Source organism: Tauraco erythrolophus, chromosome 2, assembly GCF_009769465.1.
Source record: "Tauraco erythrolophus isolate bTauEry1 chromosome 2, bTauEry1.pri, whole genome shotgun sequence".
In the NCBI taxonomy this organism is placed as follows: domain Eukaryota; kingdom Metazoa; phylum Chordata; class Aves; order Musophagiformes; family Musophagidae; genus Tauraco; species Tauraco erythrolophus.
The window spans coordinates 108,398,810-108,411,345 of NC_141466.1; the positions used below are offsets into that span (position 1 = coordinate 108,398,810).

Consider the following 12,536-nt stretch of genomic DNA (forward strand, 5'->3'; position numbering starts at 1 on the left):
CTACAACATTTAAGGAAAAAAATCTGATAATTCTATTCAATAGGTCTGCTTTTGACCTTACATATACCGATTCTTACAGTGATTGTGAATCCATTGACTTCAGACACATTACTCCTGATTACACCAGGGTCGTCACATAATGAGGGGCCAAGGTATTAAATGGAAATGAACCCAATAAAGCCATCAAGCTCAGACCTACTCTGTCCTCACGTGCTTGATCTGAACAATAAGAACTGGTGATTTATAAATCATGTTGTCTGTTTACTTCTTTGTCATTTAATTCTTTTTTTTTCCGTTGAATAAATGAAGATGTTCTGACCTTAACTCATCCCTTGTGAATTTGTTTGAAAAAAGCAGGATAGCTGTACCCCTTAAATGTGACTCAAGCTTTTGTTCAGATTTAGTGAGCGTCATCTTATTTTTTTAAAGGAAACACATTTCACTTGACCTCTAGGATTTGGCAGGACTTGCTGCATCCTCTTTTTCATGACTTTATCTTCATGGCTTATTTTTTTTTCAATATTTTTCTACATTTTCAGAAGGAAGACTGGCCAATGCACAAGCTAGAGTGTTCCGCCATGTGCGCTTTTGGGCAGAACTGGAATCCCTCAGAGACCGTGAGGCTGACAGCGAGGATCCTTGCCAAACAGGTGAGCAGGAGGCTAGACTTGAGAGGTATGTTCCTACTCTGGGTGCCAGGGAAAGCAGGAAAATGAAAATTGACCGACAGTAGCTGTTCCTGCAAAGCACGTATATAGTAGCTTCCTGTGTATGGACGGATGTATATGGAGCATGAGCAGCTGAACGAGCTGACCATCAGACCGCTGCGGCAGTGTTAGGGCCACCATAGACCAGCTGGAGACTTTTGGGGTAAGACTGCAAAAAGCTAGTGAGGTTTTAAGCTGTGTAGCTGTGACTTACGGCCAAGGTACTGTTGAACAGAGTCTGGAAAAGTTTACTGATTGTAACACCATGTGCATGATGTTTCAGCCTCCATTCTGGTAGAGTGGAGCTCTTGGTTACATGTGTGGGCTAGCAGCAAGGCCATCTTGGTGAAGAGAAAGAAGAATGAGACTTGGTATATGTGATTGAATTCTGAGGAATGCTCCTAGGGTTTTCTGTCTGCAGGCACTGATGTCTTTAAGCAGCAGTTGCCTGTTGTACTATTTTTCAGCTGTAGCTGTGTAGCATTGTGTAGTATATAACTCCCAGTACGTTTCTGAGTCAAGAACAGCTCTGAGGTATTCAGATGTAAATGTTTATGATTACTGGAGGCAACTGGTCAAAAACAGAGATTGAGAGAGAACTCTCAGGCCCTTGGTCTTTGGAGAAAGAGTGTGTTATTAGTAAGGAAATAAGATTGCAATGTCAACCTCTGTTTCAGTGTTCCCTAACTATGCAGATACTGAGGGTAACACAAGTGCTTACAGGCAGGGGCAGGATTCATGAGTTTCAAGGTTATCATGCTGTATATCTTTGTAGAGCTCTAAACTCTCTCTGCAAAAACAAATCCTCTTTGAAGCATATTTGTGTGATTGAGGTCTGCTTATGTGACAAGGGCAACCTGGATACTGTATATAGTGAGGATTTTGGTGGCCTGCTGGGAAGGTAGCTGCAGACTTGCTCTGTGTGTGTGAATGTGTGTGTGTGACTTAATTAAAGTGTGGTTTAGTGGTGATCCACAAACAAAATCGAATGTTTAATGGCAAAAAGTCATTGGAATAAATTTGTGCTTTTATCGCTTACAGGGAGGGGGGAGAACCCTACATGTCATATAAAAGCTAAATATGCAAACCATAGTCCCTGAACCTCAGCTGCTGGGCCACCTGCAAAGCCATATTTAATGGCCAAGATTACAAAGAAGTGGCCTTAGGCCAGCAATGGAGCATTGCTTTTGAACTCTGTCAACAGTCAGTTTATTCACTTTCCTCAAAGCGAAGCCTGTCTCCTGCCTGCTTGCTATTGTTAGAAGCTTTCTGGGTGTCTAGAACAAAGCAAATGACATATTTAAAATACTGTTCAGTTTATGTATATAAATTTGATGGGAGTTAATCTTTGGCTGCCTAATTTGTTGCAGAGAGAATATTTCTATGGCTTTACTAAAGGTAATCAAATTAACTCATTGCTGTTCATCAATGTCTGTAAATTCCATATAATGTGGATTTGGGTTTGTTTTACAAGTAGGAGTTCCCAGCTTACAAATGTGTAGACAAAACTGCCTACTTAAAACATTAAAATATTTTCTTGTGGTTTTTTTTTCCTGTATTGCTAGAAAACTCATCCTGAAAGAACACAGTCGGAGAAGCTGCTTGCTGTTAAAGAGTTTGAATCACGTAAGTAAAAAAGGCTTGCAGGTAAACAGAGGCAGTTATCTGTATTCATGATTTGCTTTACCCCCTGGCCCCCCTCCATCAAAACCTTTCAGAGCATCCCTTCTGTTGGAGGAAGGGAGTAAACAAAGAGAATTGTGGTTCCTCGTTTTTTTTAAAGTGCAGTGCTCTTATTTCTTTCTTTTTTTTTTTCTTTTTTTTTTTTTTTTCCCCTTGGTTGCTTATGGGGGCTGTGAAACAAGGGTGAAAACCTAGACAGAATTAATTATGTTGCATACATCCATCTCATGGCTTTTCTGGTACTCTGGTGTCTTTTGAGAATTGTAATGTTGTAAAATTAAAATAGCTGGTATTTGTTACCAGGAGGCATAAAATCAGAGACAGCACAGTTGCTTGATGGTGACAGTGACTAAGGGGCTAATTGCAGAACCCTCTGGACTGTGCTTCAGTGTCTGTCACTGCCAGTCAAATCTGACATGTTATATATGATTGTGTTGAAATTCCATGTCCTAAATGCTCTAAAATAATCCAAGGAAGGAGATGAGGCAATGGCTTGCTTTTAACTAGAAGGCTACTGTTTACGTTCAGTGAGGCAAAGTTAGAAATGGAGCAGCTAAGGGACTAGTAACCATTCTGGCATAGTTTTCACTAGTCTGTCGATTCTCTTTCTTGGTGCTGGGGGGCAATGTACAAGGAGACGTTAGGTTTGTATATTCACATTTCTCGCTCTGATGGTTTCCAAAACCCTTTACAAGATACTGAATAAATGCAGTCATTGCTAGGACTTGAGGTAGCAGAGTAACCAAGCACAGCAAGATTACAGTCTTATTTGCTTGCTGGACAAAAGCTTCTGTCACAGCTGTTGGGACAACTGGGGAAATACGGGGGAAAAATGCCAACATTTGTCTTTGCCTAAGGCAAGGAAAATTTTTACAGGTAGGCTAGTAGGATTGAGGTTGAGGAGGATGGGTAAGTGCTGAAGTAATTTCTGTAAATTTTTCTACATTGCAACTTGTCTTCAATAATTTATTAATTTGGGAGCTAAAAGACTGGAATGTTTTTCTGTTGCAATGTTCCCTTTGTCCTCTAGGAGTCCTTGTTTTCGTTTTGGTTTTGTTGGTAAGAACCCCTTGTTCCTTTTGCCTTGTTGACTCTCCTCATCACTTAGCACACTTTTGCCATGTTCAGCAGCTGCCTTACTCTTTGCAGCACCCTGCACAGGAGAGGAAAAGGCACCTGGCTGTCAGTTGGAAGCTCAAAATTTCTTATTTCTGATTTGTCCTAATTCTCATCAAATTGTCCCATTTCATTTTCCTTCAGTGTTTTTGTGACTCTATCATTCACGTCTGCTCTTAGAAATAGTTTCCCTCTTCTTCCACTGTTTTGCAGCCTTTTCTCTTCCTGCATGTTTTTCTCTCCACTGTTTTTTTGAGTTGGAGAGGGGAAACTGATGCTCTTTAGAGCAGGATTGAGCTGGTGTCGCTGCCACTGTGAGAAAGAGGACTAGGAAAAAAAACTTTCCAACATTCTGCTCTTGAGAGAGAAGGGATCAGGACTATGTGGTCGAGCACTTAGCTTACTCTGCATGAACCAGGCAGAAAAAAGGTTCAGTAGCCACAGCTTTGACTAGAACCTGTCGTGGGCCTGAGGGTAAATCTCTGAACAAACCCCGAAGGGAATACACTTGGCAAGTGTGCCAAGACATTTCCACTGATGTTCCTACTGTCTCCTATTATCTTCTGCAGCTTAAACACATCTCTGTTGATGGTCACCCTCCAGCCCATGGAGACATGGGCATTCTCAGGTAGCTCATAAAGTCATGTTAGATAGCTGAGGATAGCTGCTGTCTAACAGCAGCAGTGGACAGGCTTCTACAGGGCCAGGACTGGCTGGTGTGTTTGGTGTGGTTAACAAATGCATTTTGAACACTGTAACCCTTCTCCCAGGAAAGGGAAACTTGTGTCTCATTGCCTGCTAATGTACAGATGTTAGAAAATGCTTTTTAATCCTGCATGTTCTTGTAGTGCACGTGTGGCTTTAGCAGAAGCAGTATTACATTTATGGGAGAATAGACACTTTTTGCAGTACTTCCAAGTAGCTGTTGCTTGAGGGATTTCTGTTCAAGTCTGGGCCTGTCCTAATCTAAGTCTAGCTGCAGTTCACAGAGGAGTGTTACTGTTACTGAAATGGAATGTATTCTTTGTCCACAGACCTTGACAAACTAGACAATGAAAAGAGAGAGATGATTCAGAACGACATTGCTGCTCTTCATCACTTTTACTCAAAGCACTTGGAGTACCCTGACAATGCTGCCCTTGTAGTTCTCTTTGCACAAGTAAGTTGGCTAGAACGCAGCCTGCTTAGGTGGATGATGCTGTAGGAGTTCAGCGTTTGTGAAAGGGGAAAAATGTTGACGGCAATGGAAATAGTAGCTCTTTGCTTATCTTAGGGAGAGCTGAGTGTGCTTGTTGGAGAAGATCTGCTTCCTTGACTAGAAGTGGCTGGACATGCCCCATTTCAGTAGCAAGGGGAGAGACTCTTGTATGCAGACTTTTTGAGGTGCTTCTCAAACACTGAAGAAAAGGGAAAATAGCGTGTATAAGACTCTGTCAAAGTTAGGGTTCTTGTGAGCCAAGCATAGTGCAGCTGTTGTTGGACTTAACGTGGAAGGCTGCTGGTTTGAGATGCTGCAGAGACAAAATGTTCATTCAGGCTTCAAACTTGTGGAAAACCTTGCTGGTCAGGTCATCGTTGTGTTTGACCTTCACAGGGAGTAAACTTCAGAGAAGTAGAAAGAGCAGTCTGAAACTTTTATCTGGTGTGTGGCTTTTAAATGCAGTCAGGTAGTTTGGTTGTCTGGAGAGATGAAGGAAAGGCAGGATGTCTTCTTAGATAACTTCTGAAATCCGTCCCTTTTTTTTTTCTCTCACCTGCTTTTCATACGCATCTAAATTGAATGTATTGTAGTGGATGGAATAGCACACCAGTGGAGATCCATTTTCTTGTTTTTCACACGCTGAGAGATCCATTTTCTTATTCTTCCTCCCGTACTTCAAAATAAGCTAGTTTTAAACTTAAACGTCTGAGTGAAAGGTGTAATTTTTTTTAGATGGGGCAAATGTTGACTGCTGGGGTGAAGGCTGAGATGGCAATACTCTGGTTGGTAGAGCTGGGCATCTACCAACAAGGAGGCACAGTTACTATTACCTTAATATACAGCTATTGTTATTCTGTAAGGGAGTGATTCTTTAGCATGATTAGCATCTGCTCATCAGCCATTGTGTTGTCCCTAACTATAGATTACCCTTCAAAGAAAAGTTTTTTTCTGTTTTGAAGACTACAGTTTATGTTCATCAGAGGAATATTTTAAAAATATCAATACATCTAGTTTCTTGTGATATTTCTGAATATTTTTGTTAGAATGTAGCCAGAATCCCCAAAGATTACATTATTTTGGCCCTAATGACTTTTGCTTCATGTCCTGTCCTGGACCAGCTCCACCAGATCATGGTACTTTAACTGACTTCTGTGAACTGCCGGCTCCTGGATCTGATGTTCCATCTGATCTTCTCTGTAGATGTCTAATGCTGCCTTTAGGTGTCACCTTAAGCTCATTGTGATCATCAGACAGCTATCTGCTGCTGTGGAGATTGCAGTTTTTTCAACTAAAATCTCCAAAAGCTATCTGGATGCTACTCAGAAGTGTTTTACAGGACACAACCTTTTGACGTTTTAGCTCCAGCATAAATCTTTCTAGAAGGGGAGGCATGGCTGTGCTTGATATGTACAAACACATTTCCTAATAATTAGTTAACTTGACCTAAAACCAATAGTATGGATATGCTGCTGCTTCTTCATTTTGCTTCATCACTTCTTGCGGCCTCATGTTGTCTGCTTTGCTTCTGCATCAGCATTCTTTCTCCCTGTGGCTCAGGGCAGTCGTTTGGGACTTGGATACATCTGATTACTTGCTCACTTCTTTTTGTGGGCTTCGTCTGATGTTGTTTCTTACTCAACACAGCTAAGGTGTAGTTGGTCCTTTTGAGTAGAGCAAAGATTTTTGTCCAAACCATCCTTGTCTTTCATTTCTCTCTTCCTCAGCTGTTGGTATCATTCTACTCTCTTGTCCCTGTGGAACATTAGCTCTTGAGACTGGTGCTCTTCCTGATCAGTCTCACCTTGTCGTACTCTTCAAACAGTTTCTCTTTTGTCTCAAGTTCCAGTGTCTTATCCTGTCCTTGAAGACCTTGCATAATTTTGATTCTCCCTTCGCACGTTCTCTTTTCCACACGTCTGAGCTCTAGTTTTCTCGCTGTTGTCTCTTTACTCCCTTCACATTGCCTTTTTTAGTCATGCATTCATCTGGTGAAACCAGTGGTATCTCATCCTCTCTAATTCTTCCTCTTGTGTCATTCCTGGTGTGATGCATTCAAGAAGGGGGTTGTCTCTGGCTTAGTAGAGGGGAGTTGATGATAACTCACTACATATTTTTAAATATTTCCCTGTGATTCAGAACCATCAAGCTGTTCTTCATGTCAGCCTTTGTAGCCTTATGTTCTTACTTGCCGTTGATATAATCTTTCTCTTCTATTGTTTTTGTATTTTGTAATTACGTTTTGGTTTTGGTTCAGGTATGCTCATACATTGGCTAGTGCAGTAGCATGCTCATCTTGGGAGACAGGGAGCCTTTGGATGCTACCTGGCTAAAAATAGCAGGATAAAAATCAAGCAAAGATACTGGTGAGTGAATCAGAGAAACAGGACATTTTTCTTAATTGTGAACTCATCCTGAACAGTTCATACCTAAGGAGTGGCTTTGGGAAGTATTTATGTATTTTCTAAAATCTAATCCGACCTGCATTCCAGCTTGTGGGGCATATTGTTGGTAGTGTTTGTTGTCAACTCTTGCCCTTCCAGAACAAGTACTTACACTGTACTTGATTGACTGTTCCTGTGCCCATTGTAGCTTCAGCTGGACTTGGCTACATGACAGTAGTTGTTTTAGTGCTTTTCTGGTGCTTCTGTGAACGTTTTGATGATTGCAGGGAGATGTTGGTGAACGTGGAGATGATTCTCTTTATGTTGGCACATATGTGACTCACAGTGAAAGCAGAATAAAGTACTTGGTTGAGGTGCGCTTTGGTCACTTAAAGTCACACAAACCACATGAAACAAAGCTGAAACTGCTGTAAGATTCCTGTGTTTCGTGAGAATAAACGAGGGAGGTTTCAAAACCTGCTTGAATCTAGTGTGTAAGAAAAATTTGTGAACGAGATCTTTTGGTCCCGTGTCTGTTTAAATTAGGAATACACTTCCTCCATTACTCTATCCTTTTTCTGTCCCCTCCTATTATATGTCTTTATTAGGTTCAAGTCTTTCTCACTGCCTTTTTTGTTCTTTATATGTGCTTTAGCTGTAGCTGATACGTGCAGCCCTGGATGACAGATGTCACTGTGGCAAGACTCTGTGACATACGCTCCATTAAAGCTCTGTAGTGCCCGAGCCCGAGTTTGCCACTGTTCATCCCTACGTTGCTCCTTGCGAGCGTAGTTCTGCTTTGGCCCTTTATTCGTCGTGGCCAAACGAAGTCTCTTTGCCTTCTTAGTGTCAGGCTGTGTTTTGTGTTTGCAATGATCTTGCTTTGTCTGACGTTTTCTAGCGTTCGTTTCAAGCTCCATTTCTCTTGGTTGGCATTCCAAGGAGCAGTCCCCTAGATGTTGTGTCCTGAGCAGAAGCAATCATTGGACTGTCAGTTCTTTAGTATCCTGCACATTCCTTTGGATAGGGGCTTTGTCCTCACTTCACTTTTTGAGATGTCATGTAGCTCTCTGCTTGTACTGGTGAGATGGAAAGAAAATTGTAAGCAAATTGCTGCAATTGACTTTAAAGTATGAGAATGGGACATGTGAGTGTGGAGTACTTAGCTAACCAGAAGCTGAGCTAGTCTCTTTCTCTTTTTCCTTAGGTTAACTGTAATGGCTTCACGATTGAAGATGAAGAACTCTCTCATTTGGGATCAGCCATATTTCCTGAGTAGGTTGATTTTAATGTTTTGGGTTTTTTTAAAATAAAAATAAATTAGGAAAAACCAAACAAAGGTTCTTACACATGTATGGAAGTAGATCTATACTGAAATAAATTTAATTAAACATTTAATATTAATTTGTCTTATTTAAAATATCTTTAGCTAATAAAATATAGCCAATAATTTGCAGCAGCTTTTCTTAAAAATATGGTAATTTTGGTAAAAATGTACTTGTAATTTGTTTGAAGTTTAGATTGTGAACTATATGCAGGTCGGTAGGAAGCAATTACTTACTTGGCTAGCAGGTTCTGGACAGGAACATCATGTAATGATCAAAGTGAAATGAAAAGGGTTGCAGGTGACTTTCTCTATTCACAACTTTCTGTTTTGGATGGGTATAATCCTTCACTGGTGTTCTCTGAACAACATCCTTTCTACCTTTGTTCCTTTGCAAACAGTAAACTCCTTTCATAATTTCTTTCAGCCTCCTCAGATGCTTTAAAAACTGTGATGCTTTATGTTGCTATGACAGTGGAAAAAACATGTACAAGCACCTCAGCTTTACAAATAAACTGCAGATGTGAAGTGTTAACTGCAGTTTGTGGGTGAGGACACACAGCTCGCTGTAAGGCTGAGGAACACTTCTTCCATTTAAGTCTGTTCTTCCCCCTTAATGTTGTAGCAAAGTAGGATATTTTCTGCCCTTGTTCTTTGCAAACCCCATACTGAAAGTATTATCACTGTCTGCTTAGGTTGACTTCCGTGCGAGGCATAGTTTACTAGTAGCTTATCTGTGTCAAAGTAATCTGAAACTCACAAATGCCCAATTAAAGCAGGACCTGATGTTGCTAAGTGCTGTATACAGACAGTAGTAGATAGTCCTTGCTTCACAGATTATCCTTCTTGAGGCAGGTCTCTCTGAAGTCCATATTCCTGATCTACAGATTGGAAATTAAGGCCTTGAAGTGCCCAGGATCAGAGTCATGGTGGAGAGAGGAGAGTATTAAACCAGGATGTTCTGGAAATGTGTCCAACACCATCCTTTGTTTGTAAATGCTCAGCATGCAAGAGACAGATCTTTCCTACTTATCAGTTATGCCTGTGAGCTAAGGACTTAAGAAACAATTATTATTTTGCTAGACTGAAAGAGAAAGAATTAAAATCAATGTTTTATTTCAAATAAGCAGCAAATTGCACTTTCTCCAAGCTCGGTAGTAAGGGGGAGTACTTTTCTCTAGCAGTCCAAGTTTTTTGTGGAAGTCATGTGCCTGTATAACAGACACAGATCTCTTCCTTCCCACTTCAAACGTGGAGGCTGTGTACGTTTGCATAGAAGCCAGCTAAAATTTTAACACGCATCTTAAATTGCGATGCAGCTAATGACTTTTCCTGTATTTGCTTGTTTCTTTTAGGTTAAATGTGTTTCTCTTTCTTTCTCCTCCGAGGAGAATAGTCTGTCTGTCATAGGTACATAAATAGCATCCTGATAGTTAAGGTATGTGAACACCCGTCAGCTGTCCCGTAGCACTATAAGAATGGGAAAATAATAACTTGCCTAGTCCTGCAATAATAGGATTTAAAAATTGTAATGATTCATTAGCACAGCCATTCTCCATATCATTAGAATAAATAACAGTACAACAGATTTTCCCAAGGTTACCTTCCTGTTAAGGCGCAGAACAAAAAGAGCTTGCAGAGACTGACTGGTTTTGCAAAGCGGTGCTTAACTTTTTGCCTGTTGCTTGTGGTGGTGGGAAAAAGGTTTACTTTTCTGCTTTTACAGTGTTGCATTGATGAACCATAGCTGTTGCCCAAATGTGATTGTCACTTACAAGGGGACCTTGGCTGAAGTCAGAGCTGTTAGAGAGATTGAGCCTGGAGAAGAGGTAAACGCACTGTTTGACTGTACTCTGTCCGCACGCATCCTAAAAGTAAGATCCGTCCTGCCTTTCAGGATTCTTTTCAAATAAAAGACAATTTAATAATAGGGAGGAAGAATCTCTTGTTTCTCAGAGAAGTGTGAGATGTTGCTTTGGAAAAGTGGTGGTGGCTCTGGAAGACTGAAGTGATTCTTGGAGGCAGCGTGCTATTTTGTGGTGAAACAAGGGAAGGGCACCTGCAGCAGTCACTGTGTGTCTGCCAGCCTCTGTCTCAGTTTACCCATCTGTAAAATGAAGCTGAGTTTCCTGATGTTTGACTGGTGCTTTGAAATTCCAAGATCAAAGCAAGTTATTACTGCTAGAATAGTTCCCAGTATAATAGTAATATATTGAAATTGAAGTCAGAATAAATGGGGTAAATGGGTACAGATAAGTCCTCTGACTTCTGTTTGGATGGAGCATCCACAAAACATGGGACCCGGTCATACCACTTCAGCAGCCTTTGGATGGGAAGTCACAGAAGAACAAGAGTCTGAGTTTTAAGTGGAGCGAAGATCAACAGTGATGGATAGAATTCTGTGAAATTGAATAAGGCTCTTGGGTTTACCTTGAAACTTTCTCAATCAAATAATGAACTTGGCAGGGAGTCTTCAGCAGCAGCGCTGCTTTTTGCTTTTAAAAAAAGGAAAAAGATGTTAAACAGAGTTGAGGAGGATGTTCAAATATCTGCAGGGGATGAAGATACGGAACAGTCTCTCTGGAGATGGACTTTGCATAGAGTTTCAGTGGCTCATTTGTTAATGTTAATTTAAGCAGGCAAGGCTAGTGCTGATCAAAATAAGCAGTTTCGATTTTGATAACTCCTACGGCTTTCTGAAATACACAATAGCAGTTTCGAAGAAGGGAAGAGGGGTTGTTTGTGTGGATTATAGCCATTTCCCATTGTGAACAAAGTGAGTTTAGTTGCTGGAGCTAAGAGTGAGTGACTGAAATGAGCAAATTCTCTTTATACCATTTACTAACAATGATTTGTCTGTGATTTTGGCAGTCACTGCATATGCATTGTGATAGTGGACAAGGACCGATCTCATTTTTGGAATTTTACTGTGGAATCCTGGACGTTTTCAGCATTTTTGGGGAGTAATTACAGTGAGAGGTGGAAGTGAGGAGTACTTACCTTGCTTGGCATCGTCTTTTGATGGAATTGGTTTTTAGAAGCTGCATCGGTTCTACAGGACCTCATGGCTTTTGTGCAGTTGCTCTTCTGACACTTCAGAATTGTATGAATGTGGGCTAGTGGTTTTGCTTGGGGTCTGTGTGGTCTTACGGCCTGTGTCTCCATCTTCAGGCTCAATGTAGCCATTGCATCAGAATATTTTTAAAAGTTTTTGCTGTAAATGCAGTTCCCTCATTTTGCATGCTTTGAAAATAGGGAAGGGAGGAGAGGAGTGTGAGGGAAAGCATGAGATCACGCAGAATAAAAAGGACGTCATGTGCTGTATGAAATTATGCATACCCGTAGGTTTTACTTCAAAAAAGAAAGAGACCTTAAGCATAAAGGCTGAGCAAAAGACTGAGCAAAACATTTCAAATAACTGTAAATGAGGGAATGGAACTAAAGCTGTTCCATGGCCTGCCAAATGATCGACTGTGCCGTGCAAATGGCATGTTTCTTGGGGAGATCTCATTCTAAAAACAGAGCATTAAAGCTAGTTGCAGGGGTTCTTTTTTGAAGATCATTGAAGTAGAGGAAAACTTAAGAATTGTGTATGTGAAGGGCCTTTAAAATGTTCAAAAGCAAGTTTTCTTTGCTTTAAAGTGTTGCTGCTGAAGTAAATCTGATATTCATTCTCCTAGAACTGGAACACTGGGCTTCTCTTCTTTTCAGAGATCTAAAGGTCTTGTCCTAAGTTTTTAAAGCTACTAGCGACTGCTGTTGCCCCAATTTTTGTAGGCTTTTAAAAGAAAAATTTGAGATTCCAGTCTCCAAAAAACCAGGCCACTGTAATTTATCCTAGGCTGGATACCGGCAATCATTATTTTTACTTCTGAAAAGTAGGCATCTCTTTGTAGTCTGACAGGAGCCTGAGATTTATGCTGTGATAGTTTCCTTATCCACACCTGAATCTTGCTTTCCTGGGTTTAAGCCAGGGAAATATTTGAGGGAAATTCCATAATGAACAGGAAAGGAAGCACCTCTCTGTCAGATTGCATTCACAAATGGCAACTCCTGATGCTGCTGAGAGGCTTGGGATGTGAGGGAGCAGGCAGGTGATGTGGCTGCAGGGATCCACAGGTTGC

General features: G+C 40.9%; 1 protein-coding gene across 1 annotated transcript in view; it reads left to right on the forward strand.

Annotated features, from left to right (window-relative positions):
- The window catches only part of SMYD2 (SET and MYND domain containing 2), a 31,620-nt gene that overhangs the window by 12,188 nt on the left and 6,896 nt on the right, over positions 1-12,536 (forward strand). The window contains exons 3-7 of the mRNA XM_086629394.1: positions 540-650; positions 2,273-2,333; positions 4,541-4,665; positions 8,296-8,363; positions 10,139-10,241. Coding sequence (XP_086485520.1) covers positions 540-650; positions 2,273-2,333; positions 4,541-4,665; positions 8,296-8,363; positions 10,139-10,241 — 468 coding nt within the window. The remainder of the gene's footprint in view (positions 1-539; positions 651-2,272; positions 2,334-4,540; positions 4,666-8,295; positions 8,364-10,138; positions 10,242-12,536) is intronic.